Source organism: Hydra vulgaris, chromosome 07 (assembly GCF_038396675.1).
Source record: "Hydra vulgaris chromosome 07, alternate assembly HydraT2T_AEP".
NCBI lineage: Eukaryota > Metazoa > Cnidaria > Hydrozoa > Anthoathecata > Hydridae > Hydra > Hydra vulgaris.
In genome coordinates, this window is record NC_088926.1 from 26,574,434 (window position 1) to 26,592,500 (window position 18,067).

The 18,067-nt window shown below is 28.9% G+C and overlaps 2 protein-coding genes across 2 annotated transcripts in view; both read left to right on the forward strand.

Annotated features, from left to right (window-relative positions):
- Nucleotides 1-4,698, forward strand: part of LOC100214271 (phosphoglucomutase-1) — a 43,711-nt gene extending 39,013 nt beyond the window's left edge. The window contains exons 11-12 of the mRNA XM_065801503.1: nucleotides 1,308-1,442; nucleotides 4,387-4,698. Coding sequence (XP_065657575.1) covers nucleotides 1,308-1,442; nucleotides 4,387-4,476 — 225 coding nt within the window. The 3' untranslated portion in view covers nucleotides 4,477-4,698. The remainder of the gene's footprint in view (nucleotides 1-1,307; nucleotides 1,443-4,386) is intronic.
- A 2,748-nt stretch (nucleotides 4,699-7,446) lies between these two features.
- LOC100203583 (DNA methyltransferase 1-associated protein 1) overlaps nucleotides 7,447-18,067 on the forward strand; it is a 22,749-nt gene continuing 12,128 nt past the window's right edge. Inside the window, exons 1-4 of the mRNA XM_065801504.1 lie at nucleotides 7,447-7,654; nucleotides 8,395-8,483; nucleotides 9,074-9,269; nucleotides 9,736-9,774. Of these exons, the coding sequence (XP_065657576.1) occupies nucleotides 7,595-7,654; nucleotides 8,395-8,483; nucleotides 9,074-9,269; nucleotides 9,736-9,774 (384 nt within the window). The 5' untranslated portion in view covers nucleotides 7,447-7,594. The remainder of the gene's footprint in view (nucleotides 7,655-8,394; nucleotides 8,484-9,073; nucleotides 9,270-9,735; nucleotides 9,775-18,067) is intronic.

An 18,067-nucleotide genomic window follows, 5' to 3' on the forward strand; every position in this document is an offset into this window, starting at 1 on the left:
ATGGTTTTTTGCGTGGAATCTTTAAATCCACTTAATTGATTTTAAATAATAAATGGTCATAAACTTTTTTTTTTTTTAAATGGTTTCATACTTTTAGCACTGATAAAAACTGTTGCTTTTGTACCATCTTGACAATTTGTTAATCAATCCTGGATATTGATTTATGCTTAGCTCCTGTTGATGGATGGTTTCACATATATAAACTTTGTACTTTTTATAAAAGTGCCTTATGGTTCCTTATGATATTTCAGAACTTCTATTATCAACCTTAATGTTTTACCATGCTTAAACAAGTCAATAACTAAATTACGGTATGCTTGTGACCATTCCTTGGATTTACCTCCAATTCTTGAAGATATCAATCATAAATGAAATGGGTTTGATAAAAACATTAGTCAATTATTAGAGTTACTCATAAAAAAACAATGTACTTATTACTTACAATCATTTGCTGCATAAATATTTATACATCCTAAAGTATTTTTATTCAAAATTCATATTATATTTTGTATATATATGCATATATAAACATTATTATCAACATGATCATCAAAATTATTATTGCCATCATTATCATCATCATCATCATCATCATCATCATCATCATCATCATCATCATCATCATCATCATCATCTTCATCATCATTATCATCATAATCATCAGCTTGAGCCACTATCCAATTGTTGTAAGGTTGCATTTCTTTCTTTTTTCTACAAAAACTATCATGGTCAATGCTCAAACAAGCTATCATCACTAGTTAGATCAACCAAAACTCATTCTTGCTTAGCTTCTTATTCAAAAAGTAGTATTCTTTTACTGTACTCGTCCCTTCATGTGATAAAAACTTTTATCAATCCAGTTTTTTTCCTTGCACATCAAAAAAACCTTATAACTCTTACCCATCTTCATATTTTCTTTTTTTATACAACCTACAACTTTTAAAGTCTTCAGTTAAGCCTTTCCTAGCTTTTTAACCCTATTCTCTATTTTAAAGTAACTCATTACTTAATATTGGTTGCTTGCAACCTTGTTGGAAGTAAATAAGAGTTTAAAAAGATATAAATATATGCCAGTATTTATTAAATAATAAATGTAAGTATAAAATTATTAAATATAAAGTATTATAAATTTTTTTCTAGCGCCGGCTATCAACCTCTGCTAAATCTTTTATTTTTGCAGGGGTTGGGTTAGTGCCCTGGTCACTCCCTACTTTATAGTATAATTATACTATAAGGTAGCTTGTTATAGGTTATTGTATATATGTTGTTTTATAGTAAAATTTACTAATTCTACATTATTTTTTCAGGGTATTCGCATCATTTTCGAAGATGGTTCAAGAATAATTTATCGTCTAAGTGGAACTGGATCTGAAGGTGCTACAATACGTATTTATATTGAAAATTTTGTAACAGATAAATCCAAATTAACAGAGGATCCGCAGGTTCTTTTTTTGTTTTTTTTTATTTTGTCTTAATATTTCAATTTTTATATTTTAATTATTATGTATATTGATATTATATGTATTAATATCATGTACTATATTCTTTATATGAACTATATTTATATGCTGTATATCGATATTATATACTATACAAAAGTATAATATAAATAATAATTTTCCTCAAGACCAACAACTCTAAACTCAAAACCTAGAGTTGTTGGGAGATAATAGTAAATATAGACTTTGACAGTTTTTTGATAATTTTAATATTTCCTGTATTTTTTATTCTGCATAAAAGTTTAATCACTTAAAGGTTTAGGTCAGAAAAAGTGAAATCTAAGTTTTTTATTGTCCTCATTTTGCTCAAAAGCATAGAAGAACTCTTCTCTGCATTGGTTTAACCAATTTTATGCGCATCCTATGTTGTATCTTTAGCAGTTCTTATTCAAAGAATTCTTTATATTCTCAGTTGATTGAATTTGGCGGCGAGCATCAATCCATGATCAAATATTTTGATTGAGTTGAGATTTTGTGATCACCAAATCAACAAGTTTTCTTTGTTTTGAACTTGTATGTTATGAAAGCAAACTAAATTCTAATGTTTTTTGGGTAAATTTGTTTAGTTATTATATAGCTCACTAAGTCCTTTATGGGAAAAACATATCCATATGTCTTTAGAATTCCCACTGCTTTGTTGTCTTGGGTGTAAATATGTAGCAGCACTCCTTTGCAGCAGCAGGCTATAAGATTGATGTATGAAGCCATCTTCAGCTTCATTATATATATATATATATATATATATATATATATATATATATATATATATATATATATATATATAGATCTATAGTTTGTTGTCTTTCGGAAGAGCGGAAGGAAAAAAGTGATTCTTACGCTAACACATACGTCACTTTTAATTACTTTTGCGTGTCGTCAGAAAGTAAAAACCATTAATTTAATTACAAATTAATCGTTTTTTAAAAAAGCCGCAAAAACACAAATTTAATTGACCAGAATGTTTTTAACAATATAAACAATGTTTTTATTTTTATTTTTTTTATTAAAATGTTTTTATTTTTGTTTTTTTTTAATAAAATGTTTTTATTTTTATTTTTTTTACTGTAAATCATGCACGGAGTGCTGCTACATCGACTATCTTATAGCCTGACTCGCTAGGGAGTGCTGCTACATCGACTGACAAATAGCCTGACTCGCAAGGGAGTGCTGCTATATCGACTGACAAATAGCCTGACTCCCAACAGAGTGCTGCTACATCGACTGAAGGTTTGGTTGGGGCAGGCAGTCTATCAATTAATAAAATAAAAAAATCCGGTCTTGCATTTTAACTTTTACTTTTTGTCAACAAAATATGGAAGAAAACTTTCAGACAATATATAAGTGTGTATATATATATATATATATATATATATATATATATATATATATATATATATATATATATATTGATGTTAATTCACCTTCCCATAGGGCACTACAGGCAGAGAAACAAGATAAGCGCGGCACTACCAGGGACTTGGTGGGGATTGATTGCTTGCTTATAAGGGAGCGTTCTGCTACTACATCACTAGCGCATTATATATGTATATATAATGAGCTATATATATACAACTAAATGTGTGTTTAGATAATCACTGTGACATCACACTGAAATAGCCTGCTGTCGGGAGCTTCAGTATATACATAGATTATCTTATAGTCAGCTGCCACTAAGGAGTGCTGCTACATTGACTGAGGGTTTAGGATGGGGCAGCAATGTTTTCTTCCATTATTCTTTGTTTTTTTCTTCTTTTTCTGAAAAAGCTGTATGCTCAAGATACACATAAGTAAGCATTTACTTATTTTATTCTTGTCTGCATTTTGAATTCATCTTGCTTCATTTTTTCAATAGGTTTTTAACTTTATATGTTAAAAACTGCAGATTTTTGATGAAGAGTTGTATGAATTGTATTGTCTTGCAATTTTCCATATACAAACTTTTTGTCTTTTATGTTTAAAATTTCTTTAGACAGTTCAGTATCATTTCATTTATTAATGTTAAAAGATTTTAGGCGATTAGCATATCGAGATTTGAATGGAGTTTCACAGAAGCCAAATTTTACTTTTTTCTTTGTAATCCGGTTTGTTTGACCAAATGATGACTTGATAAATGATGTTCTTTGTCAAGCACTGATTATTCATAGGGCAGATGGATTTGTTGATAGAGTTTTTGTCTCAGCTATGCATTGGTTATATAGTATGCTGTGATTCTGCAAATTGATAATTAGTTCACCATTTAAATAAAAAACTAGACCCATCCAAAAATCACAAACAGAACATAATCTGGTACAACCCACTTTTTAGTACTAATGTTGCAGCAAAAATAACAGTTTTTTTTTGTTTTTTTGCTATGGTAATTCTGCACTTTCCGCGTTGAAAACTCTATTTGAAATATATATTTAGTACTTTTTTAGATGTGTGTGTTTAATTGTTGTAAAAATAATTTGAAAAAAAGAATTTAAAAAACCTTTTCAACTGTTATAACCCCCTTAAATTTGGTACTAACAGTTTAAAAAAAGTTGTATTTTCAAAGCATGAGTATTATACTCTAATTTTTGCAGATTTTTGTAATAACTGTTCACTTATAAAATAAATATAATATTTTGTTCTCTATTCTAAAAGTTTATTTGATATGACTTGGCGGTATCAAAATAATGATAGCTTAACTTGATTGCCATTTATTGATTCATTTACTTCAAGTTTATTGATTCTTTCACTTCAATTTTTTTTCTCTAGTTCTAGAAACTGTTTTTTCTTAAATCAGGACTTAAAAGCCATAAAAAAATAGTATTGTGTGGTTACAATAAGATCTATTTATATTTTCTTACTTTTAACTCTTGCTACTTTTAAAGGCAACAATATGTTATTGTTAAAGTTTTTTTTTTAGATTATTTTGAAGCCTTTAATAGAGATTGCTCTTCAAATTTCAAACTTGTCTTCGATTACAGGACGCACAACTCCAACTGTTATAACATAAGTTGTTTATTTTTAAAATGTCTTTCTTAGTTTTTGTTCAGAATCTTTTTAAATTTTTCTTTATTATACTGCATTGTTGTTTTTGAATTTGTACAACTTTTTTATTTTTTATTTTTTCTTTCTTTCTTTTTATACAATTTTAATGAAATTGTTTATAATAAATAATTGCATACTAAAATTATTATATAATAAATAAAATATTGTTGTATTATGAAAAAAAAAATCATATAAAAAATATTAAAAAACCTCCAATAAACAATTTAGGGTTTATTAAAGTTGAGTTTTTTTTATCATATTTGTTTACCAATTCAATATTTTTTGGTCATAAATTGTTCTTTATTTATTTTATTTTTTTTACATCAATAATATAACAATCTTTGTGTTAGTATTAAATTTCTTTTTAAAAAATTAGACAAAAATTTATGAAAATTATTTGTGTTTGAAAAATTATATGGAGTAATTATATTGTTTAAATATTATATATGAAATATTATATTTGAAATAAATTAAACTGATTGAACTTATGTCTTATTTTATTACTATTGTTACAAATGTACCAAATAAAAAATTGTTTGAAAACTGACCATCGTATCAACTATGATATGGGGTTAGGTAATAATTCACCTTCGTATCAACTATGACATGGGGTTAGGTAATAATTCATTTTCGTATCAACTATGATATAGGGTTAGGTAATAATTCACCTTTGTATCAACTATGATATGGGTTTAGGTAATAATTCACCTTCGTATCAACTATGATATGGGGTTAGGTAATAATTAAATCAGGCAAGGTATGAAAGTCAAAAAGAACATTTTCTTTTTACTGATAGATTATGCTTACACAACCTTTTAACTAAATATATAAAAATAACTTATAATATATAACTAAAAATAAAAACCCTTTATTGAGCAAATGAATAGGTTTTCAAACTTCAATGCTTCATTAAAAAAACAAATTAGTCTTTAACAAGATAAACTTAAATCTACAACAACTTGATCTTATTATCTTTATTCTATTCTTATTGGTTTGTTGTATTTTATTGGTTTGTTGTTTCTTATTGGTTCCTTGTATTAGTGTTGTTGTATTGTTGGTTCAATAATATTTGTTCAACATTTAAGTGGTAGTGTTGTAGAGCGCTCACCTCATAAGCAAGAAGTTCCAAGTTCAATCCCCACCATGTCCCTAGTAATGCTGCGCTCAACTTGTTTCTACATGGAACTGCCTTGTTCGTCAAGGTTCCTGTTTAGGAGTTATAGAGTTGAGAGAGGGTTGTAATCCAGAAATAAAAAAGCAGCCTCTTTGACTGTAGTGGCCTTTATGGCTTTGGGGAGGTAAAATAACATTTAAAAAATATATATATTATATTTATATATATAATCAACCCTCGGAATTAGGAAAAATGAGGTCACCAATATATTGTATATATATATAACTGATAGGTTTTATTGTGCATTAGATAAAGGTGGAGAGGTTAAGGCCATCGCTCTTGACATTTCAAATGCTTTTGATAAAGTTTGGCATGCTGGTCTTCTCCATAAGCTTTCTTCTTATGGTGTATCTGGCAACATCTTTAAGATTATTGAATCCTTTCTTTTCAATTGTAGTATAAAAGTTGTCCTCAATGGACAGCACTCTTCTTCTTACTTCTTATTCTGTTACTTCGGGGCTCCTTAAGGTTCTATCCTTGGCCCTATACTCTTTTTAATTTAGATTAATGATCTTCCAGATATTCTCACATCTAAGGTGGCATTATTTTCCCATGATACTACCATTTATTCTTGTCGTGATAAGAAACCAACACTTTCTGATTGGTTGGAAGGGGCATTTGAGCTTGAAAAAGATCTCACTTCTGCTATAGCATATGGCTCACAGTGGCTGGTGAACTTCGATACAGATAAAACTCAATTTTTTTCAGCCAATCATTATTGCAACAATTTAGATCTTCTTATATTTATGAACGGTGATGTACTCGATGAGTCATCTACTCTTCATCTTCTAGAATCAACTCTTACTTCCGATCTTTCTTGGAAACCATATATCAAATCTGTTGCAAAATTAGCATCTGCTAAGGTTGCATCTCTTTATCGAGCTGGACACTTCGGATTCTATTCTCTATCTCTATAAATCTCAAATCCAACCTTGTATGAAATACTGTTGCCATATCTGGGGCGGATCATCTAATGAGGCCCTTTCTCTTTTTTGACAAGGTGCAAAAACGCATTGTAAACATAGTTGGACCTGCTCTTGCAGCCAACCTCCAACCATTATGACATCATTGTAATGTTGCTTCTTTTTCACTTTTCTACAAATACTATAATGGGCACTGCCCTAAATAGCAAACTTCTCTTGTGCCACCTACTAAAATTCATTCTTGTGTTACTCGTCATTCAATTAAGTCTCATCCTTTTTATGTGACTGTTCCTAAGTGCTCCAAAAACGCTTATTCGTTTAGTTTTTTTTCTCAAACATCAGCTCTTTGGAATTCGCTTCCTTCGTCTTGCTTTCCTGATTCATATAATTTGCAATCCTTTAAGTCGTCTGTCAATCGTTATATTGCTCTACAATCTTCATCTTTTCTCTTCCAGTAACTTCCAACTTTAATTAGTGGTTGCTTGCAGCCTTGTTGGAAGCAAAGATGTTTAAAATAAAATATATATATATGTGTGTATGTGTGTGTGTGTTTATATATACAGGGTGTGGAAAAAGATCCCGCACAAAAGTATAATTTAAACAAATTATCTGTATGGTGTTTTCTTTCAACATATAGTGTGTTTTTAGTATTCTTTTGTATTCCTTCATATTCTTAATTGTAATTTGTTTCTCGTCTTGTAAAGACAGATTTGCTGTTTTTGCTGTTTATATTTTTGTACGGGAACTTTTTCCGCACCCTATATATATATATATATATATATATATATATATATATATATATATATATATATATATATATATATATATATATATATATAGCACTAGGTATAGATAGAGTTAATTTATCAGAAAAATACAGAACCTACAGAAAAAATAATAAATATATTGATTTTAGTTATAATGTAAACTAAAAAACAACCATTGAATATTGAGTAGTATTAAAGTACTAAAAAACACTGTATAAAATGGTTGATGCAAGAGAAATTTTGGGTGTGGATTCTTTAGAGTGCCAATTAAACAAACAGGTTTGTTTTTATATTTCTATTTTGTGAATCTTTTTATAGATTACTTTAATTATGATTGCAGTATTAAAGGTTTTTAAATAATTAAAATTCATGTTTTTTTTTAAATGCTGTTTCTATGACTTAAAATTTTAATTGGTTTTTTTGATATATGCACTATCCAAGTTTTTCTGCTTACTTTCTTGCCTCAGCATAAAAACTTATAAATATCTGTTATATAGTAAATTAATGATTAATATGCTGATATAGAGAAAATGTAATTGTCATTGGTTAGTTACAAATGAATTATTATTTTATACTAAAATTAGCAGACATGAATTTGTTATAGATATTTTAATTTGTTATAAATATTTTATTTTATTTAACTTATAATAGTTTTTTACAATATTTATTATAGCAAACCATTTTAAATAATAGTTTTTGGCTTCTGAAATAATCTTTTTTTGATAAAATTTCAAATATATTCTGCTTATTATCCTATTTCACTTTCAGTAGAAAGTGAAATAGGATAATAGATAGAAGAAGGATAAAAGATAGGATAAGGGAGTAGAAGCTGTAAATGAGTCTACTTAGTTGGTCAAGTTTCTTGGTGTTGCAGAAATTACTAAGTTGTTTAAAAAGTTGCAACTATTTACATGTGGCTTGATTAATTTGTGTATAAACTGGTTTAAAGTTTTGTTAGTTTAAGTTGTGGTACTTAAAGCACTTTTCTCAAGTTTAACCTTGAAATGTTGTTTTTCTAGCCGAAGATTAAGCGACTTTCTGAAGGAACATTTAAAAAACCAGGTGGTATGCACAGAGAATTGTATGCACTTCTACAAAGTGATTATAGGTAGGAATTATCAAAGTCCACGATGTGGTTCAATAGATTTCTCATGTTCTTGTTATACTAAATAATTTCACAAAGTTAAATTTATGGTTATTATAAATGTTAATAGGGTGGCTCGGTAGGGCAAGGAAACCACTTCTTCTGGATTCACGTCGTTTGTTTCAAAACACCTTAAATTCAAAAAATTTATTATAACAAAGCAATAAAAAAACATTTTTTAGCATAAATTAATTTTTTTCAATATTTTTCCTAATTGGAAAAATTATTGCAAAAAAAACATTTAGCTTAATGTTTTAAAAACAAAAAATTTACAAACAATTTGAATTTAAAAATGTAAAAGAAACTTGTGTAATCTTGCAAACTTTTGTAGGTTTTATTACTTAATTTCGAAACTCAATATTTTTTTGTTTTTCCACTTAAATATAATAAGCATATTTAAAAAATATAAAAAATATTCCTTTAAAAATAAAAAAAATCTCCTGAATTTTTATCAGTAACATTATTAATGAATGTGGTTAAAATTTTGAAAAGTTCAAATTGTTTAGTTTTTAGTTTTTATATATAACATATATTATATAGTATATATAACATAGGGATCCTCCAACACTTGCACCAACTGACACTGGTTTTAGCTATAAACAGCCTAAAGCAAAAATTGGGCGCAGCATTGTGCGACAATGGAGGTGGACCTCATTTTTAAATCCAGCCAGATCAGACAATCTAATGCTTTACCATTGGCGTAGGAAGCAAGAAGATGGGAAAGAATACCCATTTGCGAAATTTGGAAAGGTATATTTACCTGTATCTGTAAATCATTGTTTATATTTTTCTTTATTAAATTATAAGTAATAACAAGTATAATAACTATAGGCTCATAAGTTTCTTTAAATCAAGAAAGAAGAAAAAAAAACTAAAAAAGTGATAGCAAAAGAATAAAAATATTTGAATTAATTGCATAATTTAGTAATTAATTAAATATAATCTTTTAAACTAATTAAAAAAAAACATGGTTTTACTTTTTTTTATGGAAGAATACTTTATATATATATATATATATTTATATATATATATATATATATATATATATATATATATATATATATATATGTATATATATATATATATATATATATATATATATATATATATATATATATATATTTGTATAAAAAAAAAAGATTTTTTATCCTGGTTCACTTTGTTTTTTCATTAGTTACTTTTCTGTCATTATTTACGTAACAATTTTCACTTATAGCTGAACAATCAAGTCAGTTATTCAGACGAGGAGTATGAAGTAAGTGTTTACATGAAGTAAGTGTTTACATAAACATATTTCAGTGTAAATTTGTACTGGTAATGTTAGTTAAAGTTTTTTGACTCTTTTTTTAAAATAGCTTTCAAAATTTGTCAGGTTCTGTATGATTTTGATGTCAAAAAAATGAAAAAAAAATTATAAAATAAATAATAACTGTGCATCAAAAAACTTTATATAGGTGTAAAGTAATTTATAATAAAAGTTTTAAGAAATATAATAAAATATTTAAATAAATAAGAAAACTTATTTTGGTATAATAATGGTATATAATTTTAAATGTATATTGAGAGAGGGTTTTTCAATTTCAAAATGTTTATCTTATATTTAAAAGAAGTTCTTCCTTCGAACTGATGCCCATACAGTTAATTTAGCTGTTAGAAATTTTCAAAGAATCAGTTACCATTTCTCTTATTCTTCTATTGTTAAGGGAAGTTAAAGGAACAAATATTTGTGTTCAACTGAATGTCTTACATGGAATCTTTACAGGAAAAAATACTTTTTTCCTGTAAGGATTCCATGCTGAAGAAACTTTTTAAGATGAAGTCTTACAAATGATGTGTACAAGATTTAAAAGGATATAATGCTTCAATAAATGAATTATTCATTTATTAAAAATCCTGTTTTTTAGGCCTCAACAGTCCTTTTTTTTTTTTTTTAAATGTCCTATTTTATACCAATGACCCTGTAGGAACCCTGTGAATATTCCAAGAATAGAATTATGCTTTTGACGCAGCTTTTTAGCATTCTTTTCCTATTTCAAGTTGTTTGTAATTATAATACCAAGGTCACGCTAGGGTACAGTTTCCTGTAATTCTTGACCATTTATCTTATATTTGTGTTTGTAAATGTTATTATTTGTTTTTTTCTTATATACATAACTTTGTGTTTAGTATTATTTATAATTATTAAATTTCACATGCCATTATCGCTGCAATACCATAACACAGCTGACACTGATTTTTCCATAGCACATCTTTGTTGATTTTTAATTTCATTAATTTAAACAATATACAAAACTATATACAAAATATAACATCACTATGATTAACATGATCATCATAATCATCATTGTTATCATCATCATTATCATTATCATTATTATCATCATCATCAGCTTTTAGCCTTCCTTATTTATGCTGTTTCTTTAATATAAACAATGTAGAGTTTTTTTTTTTAACTAAAGCTCATTTATACAATGTAAGGCATTCTCTTTAAGTTTTCTTACTTCTACTACTACCATTTTCTACTGAAGCTGCTACCTCTCTACATGCTGATACTTAAATTTCTTTTATCTTTTCTAACAAACCTTGTTTGATACAATGTTTTTTCTAATCTGTCTAAGATTATACCTCCTTTTCTTGTCTTGCTAGAGTCACACCACACATCCATCTGATCATCTTATCTTTCAGCAAATACTACACCATATAAATACTAAAGTTTATATAACAATGAAAGGATATTGTATGCCAGCATCTAAATAAATAGCAAACATATATATTTATATCCATAATTTGTATGCATAAAGTGGATCTTGGAAGCTTTTATTCTTTCTGGAATAAAAGTTTGGAAGCTTTTATTACTTCTCTTCAATTTTAAGTCAAGCCCCATTCTACTCCACATTTTTCACCATCTTGAGCAGTTGCTTTATTAAACATTAATCATTTTTTCATTTTTTTTTACAAGAACATTTCTCTTAAGAACAAATGTCCTTTTATTATTGCAAGAAGCCTATGTAAAAAAGTCCTGTCTAATGTTAAGCTCTGTTATTCTCATTTTCCTAAATCTTGTATCTTATATCAGATGTTAGGTTCTAGAGACTTTTGGTTAGTCTTTAATAATGTCATTAACTAAAGTCTAACATTTAATCTCTAATTCATGGGTCTGATTTTTTTACTTCTCCCCAGAATAAAGCAGAGTTATTTGCAAAGAAGTCTTACTCTAATATGGCTCTTGAATATAATGGTCTTATTCTTCCTGACAGTTGAACAGATTAACCCATTGTTAAACATCAAAATCACTCTGGCTTTCAATGCACAAGTTAATTTTCAATTAAACAACTTCTACAGTTTGCGCTCCAGAATAGATTTTGATCATAGTCTTAAAAAAGTGTTCTCAAGAACTCTCTTCAATTTTTACTAAACTTTGTGCCACTAGGTTTTATCGTTGCTCCTGTATTGTTTCTTATCTACAATATCGATCTTCATGAAATCTAAAGTGGTTCTATTTGCTGATGACTCAACATTACACTATTGTCTAGACTAAAAATCTTCACTTTTTAATTGCTTAGAACAAGCAGCCGATTTTAAATCTGATCTCTCTTCTGTAACAATCTGAGACTTGCAGTAGCTTTATGTATTTAATTTCTGGACTTAAGATCCACAATTTTTGTTAGACAACAAAACTCATTTATTTACTGAAAAAAAATGTTGCAATATTTTTGGCATTCCTATATTGAGGAATAACAACCCTCTTACTTTTAGACAAAGTCTAAAAGCACATTTTAAATGTAATTAGACCTGCTTTATCTGTCGAGCTTAAGCCACTCTCCCATTGTTGTAAGGTTGCATTTCTTTCTTTTTTCTTGAAATACAATCATGGTCAATGCTCAAACAAGCTATCATCTCCATAATGATATACCAAAACTCATTCTTGCATGGCTTATTATTCAACAAGTTGCATTCTTTTACTGTTTCTGTCCTTTCATGCTATCAAAGCTTTTATTAAGGGGATGTCCATAAAGTACGTACACAGTAAAATCAATGCTTTTGGACCCCCCATCCTCCCCTCTCCCCTTGTACGCACTTGTATGCTTTACCCCTCCTTCTCTGCTTACGTATGCATTATTTATTTAAAAAGTATGATTCCCACCCCCCACCCAAAAAAAAAACATTAAATACAAAAAAGATCGACATTTTTAGTTAAAGATTTTTCTGTACTTAACTAAAAAAAAGGCAATTATTAACAAAAGAAAAGAAAAATGATTTAAAAAGGATTCATGTTGCAAGTATTTTATATTTAGCCTTTTATATTTCCAAAAATGGTGACTTAAATAAATTTAAAAAATGTCGTTGAAGTCAGGCATGAACTCTGCTTCTAATCTTTCATTGGTAATCTCCTCACTGACTTCTTCACTTTCACTTAAATCACTCTTCATTTCAATCTTTATCTTTTGTTTTTTGTGTGCATTTTTGTGTCGATTCATTGCAGCTTTGTTTAGCCAGTATTTGTTGCATTTGTTGCAAATTCCGTTTAAAAGCTTTTTTTCCAATGAAGGACAATACAGATCAAATAGTATAATTTTGTACTTTAAGCCTTTGCGCTAAAGGTGCAAAGTTTGAATGGTTTGATACTTTTTTAAAATTTCGAGACAGTTCCATCGCTTTATAATCATTCTCGCAGTACTTGTAGATGGCCGGAAATGGAATGAAATGTTTGGGGATGGTATTCAGCCAATTTGTTTCAAACGATGAACAACAACTTGTCCTGGCATTTCACAATTTGTAAACAGTATTGCGATTGCTGGCAATGTTTCTCTATCCAAACAGGATCAGGATTCGGCGGTTTAAATGCTTTCCCAACTGGTACTGCCTGGCAATAAACAAGATAACCGTCGATGACAGTTTTCTTCCAATCTTGGGATAAAACGTCAACCGCTTTTTTGAAGTTTTTTACCTCCAGTTCTTGGTTGATTGTCTTCCCAGAAGAATCAAAGTTCCAAAATAATCATGGGGAAGAACTATTCCAGCCAAATCCCGAGAAAGAGGTGCCATTTCTCTTTCAATGGGGTTGAAGCCTGAAAGCCCAGCCGCATTCACACCATGAAGCAAGACATCTAAATCCAGCAAGCTCCATCAGTCTCCATTAACATAATTGGTTTATGTCTAACCAACTTAGTTTCAAAAAGCTCCCTAACATCAAAAGCATGTGTAAAAGCATTCGATGTATCGTGTTTCCCACTTCTTATGCGTATGAAAGTATCTCCACTGTTGGATACATTTCCATTATTGTTAACTTTGCATATGCCATACACAGATGGGATTAACTTGTGCTGTGGGCCAACGACAAAGTCATGATCCATAAGTTTGACCTTGTATTCTATATGCATCAGCAACGGCGCTTGAAGGCTTGCAGCAATAAAGCCCAACGGTACTCTTACTTTATCATCATTGGACATGAAAAGCACAGCTTTTGGTCCAAACAATTTGCAAACTTCAAACATGTCATCAATAAAAGATTTGGCAAACATTCTATCATTATTTCTTTTCGCAACGAATGTTCTGGACATAGTAGCTTCACTGGAACTGTGTTGACATGCTTTTTACCTTCAAAAGTGTTTCCACGTTGTGGTAAAAGACAAAGGTACAAGGTATAAGGTACAAACCACTTCTAATCAAGTTGAAGCCTATCTTTGTCTGCTCTTTCTGAAGATCATCCAAACTGGAGACACTACGAAGACATTCTGTTCTTCAAGGCTCTTCTGCTGCTGACGTATTTTGCACAATTTTTATGATTTTTGATAAAAGTTCTGGTTGATCAATTTCGAGCTGTGATTGTCCAGGATGGTTTCGCATAAACTGTTTCAAAGCACTTGATACTTCAAGGTTGTTTTTACAATTTGTTTTGATGCCCTCTTTAAGTTTTTGTCTTTGTTTTCTTTGTCGTGCCGATTCACGAATCAATCAGAAAACAAAATATTACACAAATCTTCCGTTATAAAACCTTCTATACTTAAGGTTTCCTGGATTCTGCGAACTTTGTAAATCCTCAATTAGAAATTCTTATTGACAATAAAAGTTTGAAAGTTTATACCTGTTTAAAAGTTTGGTTTTTATGGCCAAGGCATCTTTCTATATTCTTAAATAAGCTCTATTTGATATATCTCTTAACATTTACCTGTCCAAATTTGTTTTTTCTCTTCTTATGCTTTCTTTCAACCATAATCGCGTACGATTATCAAGGATGAAAGCTGCGATTCAAGATCTGAGAATTTCTTCCGACTTTTAACTTGCGCCGGATTCGCTCCTTCCATCTCTTTCTATGTTAAATCTAAATTAGGAAGTATCCAAAAATGAACTGCTATAAATCTTGATAATTATAGAGATTTGATGTAGAGAAATTGGTCGAGTTGTCCAATTATGATGAATAAAACTATGCAATTGTGATATAGTCGTACAATGTAGTTTAATTACCAATTCGGTTGAATTTAATATATAAAAAATCACGAGAGAAAAAGTTTGTAAATTGTTACAAAAAATAGCTTACTTAGTTCAATCCTTTCAGGTTCTGTCGTAGTTGCATTTGGAAATCTTTGTATTTTATTTGACGAAGAGGACACTGGATGGATATCTTTTTTCTTTTTGCTAGGCGGTGATAAAGCATTTCCTCAGAATGACATGATTGATCCTTTTGACTTTGTTGCTTTCACTTTTAATTCGTTTACTTTTTTTTCATACAAAGACTGATCATATTATACTATTTTCCACAACTCATGTGCATGCTGATACTGCTTTTGTTTTTCAAGTGTTGAATATGCTTTCTTATATAACTTAAGGAGTTGAAGATACTTTTTCTCGTTCCCAACAAATTGGTTTGACATCTCGGAAATAAAATGTTTGTTTTTTTTGTTGCAAAGCATTCAGTTATTCAAATAGAAAGATAAAAGTTTTTGTTTATTTGAAAATAAATGATTTAATAATAAGATTTAGTGTCGTTAAAGCGAAAAACGTAAAAAAAATAACTTGACTCAAATTAATTGCAGTTACAATTTGCAATGAAAAGTATTGGTCTCTATTAGCATTAAAATAGTTGTTTTTATAATCAGAAAAAATGCATTTTAACTTTAATGATAATTTGAAGTAGTACATTGTTTATTAAAAGTTAATAATAAAATATTAATTTAAAATGATAAAAATTGATTTGTTGTAGTGTTTTAATTGAAAAGATAAAAACCAGGTTGCGTAATTAAAAAAAAAAAAATTAAAAAAAAATTTGCTTTTAATGTCCAATCGACTTTACTGAAAAATAATTTGAACAGCAATCGCTCGCTTTCTATTATCTTTCAGTGACCGAAGTCAGAAAAAAACAAGATTTTCTACATTCGAGAAGTTCATTGCTTTTTGTTAATATACAGATCAAGTTTTAGGAATAATTTTTGAGAAAGATAGTCAAACAGCGTACGTACTCGCTGTCTTGAACACCCCCTCCCCTTGTACGCATTTGTATGTTTTTTGTTAATCCCCCTCTCCCCCATCATATCTGCGTACATACTTTATGGATGCCCCCTAATCCAGTTTTTTTCCTTGAACATCAAAAAACCTTATAACTCATAGCTAAACTGCAAGCAACTACTATTTAAATTGGGAATTATCAGAAAAAAAGAGTAAAGTTAAAGAGCAAGAAATTAATTGTCAAAAAACTGTAAATTGTACATGGACTATCTTTTTTCCGGAAATGTCCAGAATTCCTGATATTTCTTTAAACATTAAGTTTTTCCGGATTTCTGATCTTTCAAGGATTTCCATGTCTTCCGTAAATACAAGTTTAAATGTATATTTTTGCAATACAAAGGTTCTTAATCTTTTTAAGTCATCACCCATACAAAAGAAAAAACTTTCAAAAAAATTGAGAAAGCCATTAGTTAAAGTTAAATTAAGACAAATATCAGGGAAAAAGTTCAAGATTTGTTTTTGCAAATTGTTTTCCTGTTGTTTTCTCTTTTTTTGTCAACCTCATCTAGAAAAATAGAGAAAAGCCATCATTAGAAAGAACAAGCCCAAATGTGAAAATACATACATGGATAAATAAGAGTCAAATACAGTGTTCCATACATGGACAAATAAGAGATTTATAGAGATAGAGAATGGAATCAAAAGTAACAAAATGTATGATGTGGAAAAAAAAAGACCAGATGCTAACTTTGCAATGGTCACTAATATAAGATAAACCTAAAAATAAATAATTGTTGCCATTTATCAATATGGGAATATCAACAACATTACAATAATTCTCAGTGGGAAACAACTACGTTTTGTTTAAATTAAAATTCGCCAGCAACTTCAAGCTGATACAAATAAGAAATGCCACTCGTGATCAGCTGATCAACTCGTGATCAGCTGCCTCTTCTAAAGTGATTAAAAAGTGATGACTTTATATGCATCAGCATATAGGGAAGAGTGTTATCCTTTATGGACAGTTTAAATGATGGGTTTAGAAAGAAATGATTTGATAATATCAAAAAATTTCCCAGATACACCATATAAAGCAAGTTTATGAAGAAGATCAGCATGCCAAACTTTATCAAAAGCTTTGGTATGTCAAGAGTAATAGCTTTTGCTTCACTGACTCCATTTAATGCAGAATAGAACTTTTTAGTTACAACAGTTGCAGAGTCAGTTGTATAGTGAGATAATTAAAATCCATATTGAATGTTAGAAAGTAAGTTATTAGATTCAAGACAAAATGTTTGAAAATGAGAAAATGAAACAGCTGAATTTAAACTAGTCTCACAAAAATAAAAGGTCGGGTGAATTTTGAAAAAGGTAAACTTTATCAGATAAAATGTTACTTCGAAGACCACAAAAATTTGTAAATTAAAACAATTAGTTGGTGGCAAGATTTTTTATGTTTCATTTTTATAGATACTATGGTCATGTTTCATGTTTATATAAGAACTTGACTTATTCATAGATAGTGCATACCACCCCTAGCAAAAAGCTATGCAGTTGCCTCAGTTCTGCTAATTGGCTTTTAAGATGGTCCAGTGTAGGCAGGAAACAATATAACATAAGTTTATATCTATGCCAGCCTAATAGATGAAGAAGAGGTGTGAACCTGGTTGACAGAAATTTTCTGATTACTTCTTTAGTCTGTCTAAAAACCCAGTGTTAGCACCTGCTTAAAAAAAGTGTTTTTATGTTTTTTTGACACAACATCTCTAGTTATCTGCTGGATAACATGTAACCAGTAACAGAGTTATCATAATGATCCTGACGTGACAGAAACTGATACAATTTTTTCACGCCACAGTTTGAATATCTTGAAAATATTTATCATTAAAATGTTTATCATTAGTTTTGTGTATTACCTTTCAAGTTAATATTGATTTTATTATTGATAAAATTTTTAATAATAGGTTAATGATTTTCTAATTTTAAATCATAAATATTAATTTTAATTGAACAAATTCTTTTTTTAATTTAAACCTTTATTCAAACTTAATTTCGTTTATGCAAACGAAACTAAGTTTGAATAAAGGTTAAACTAAGTTTGTTTT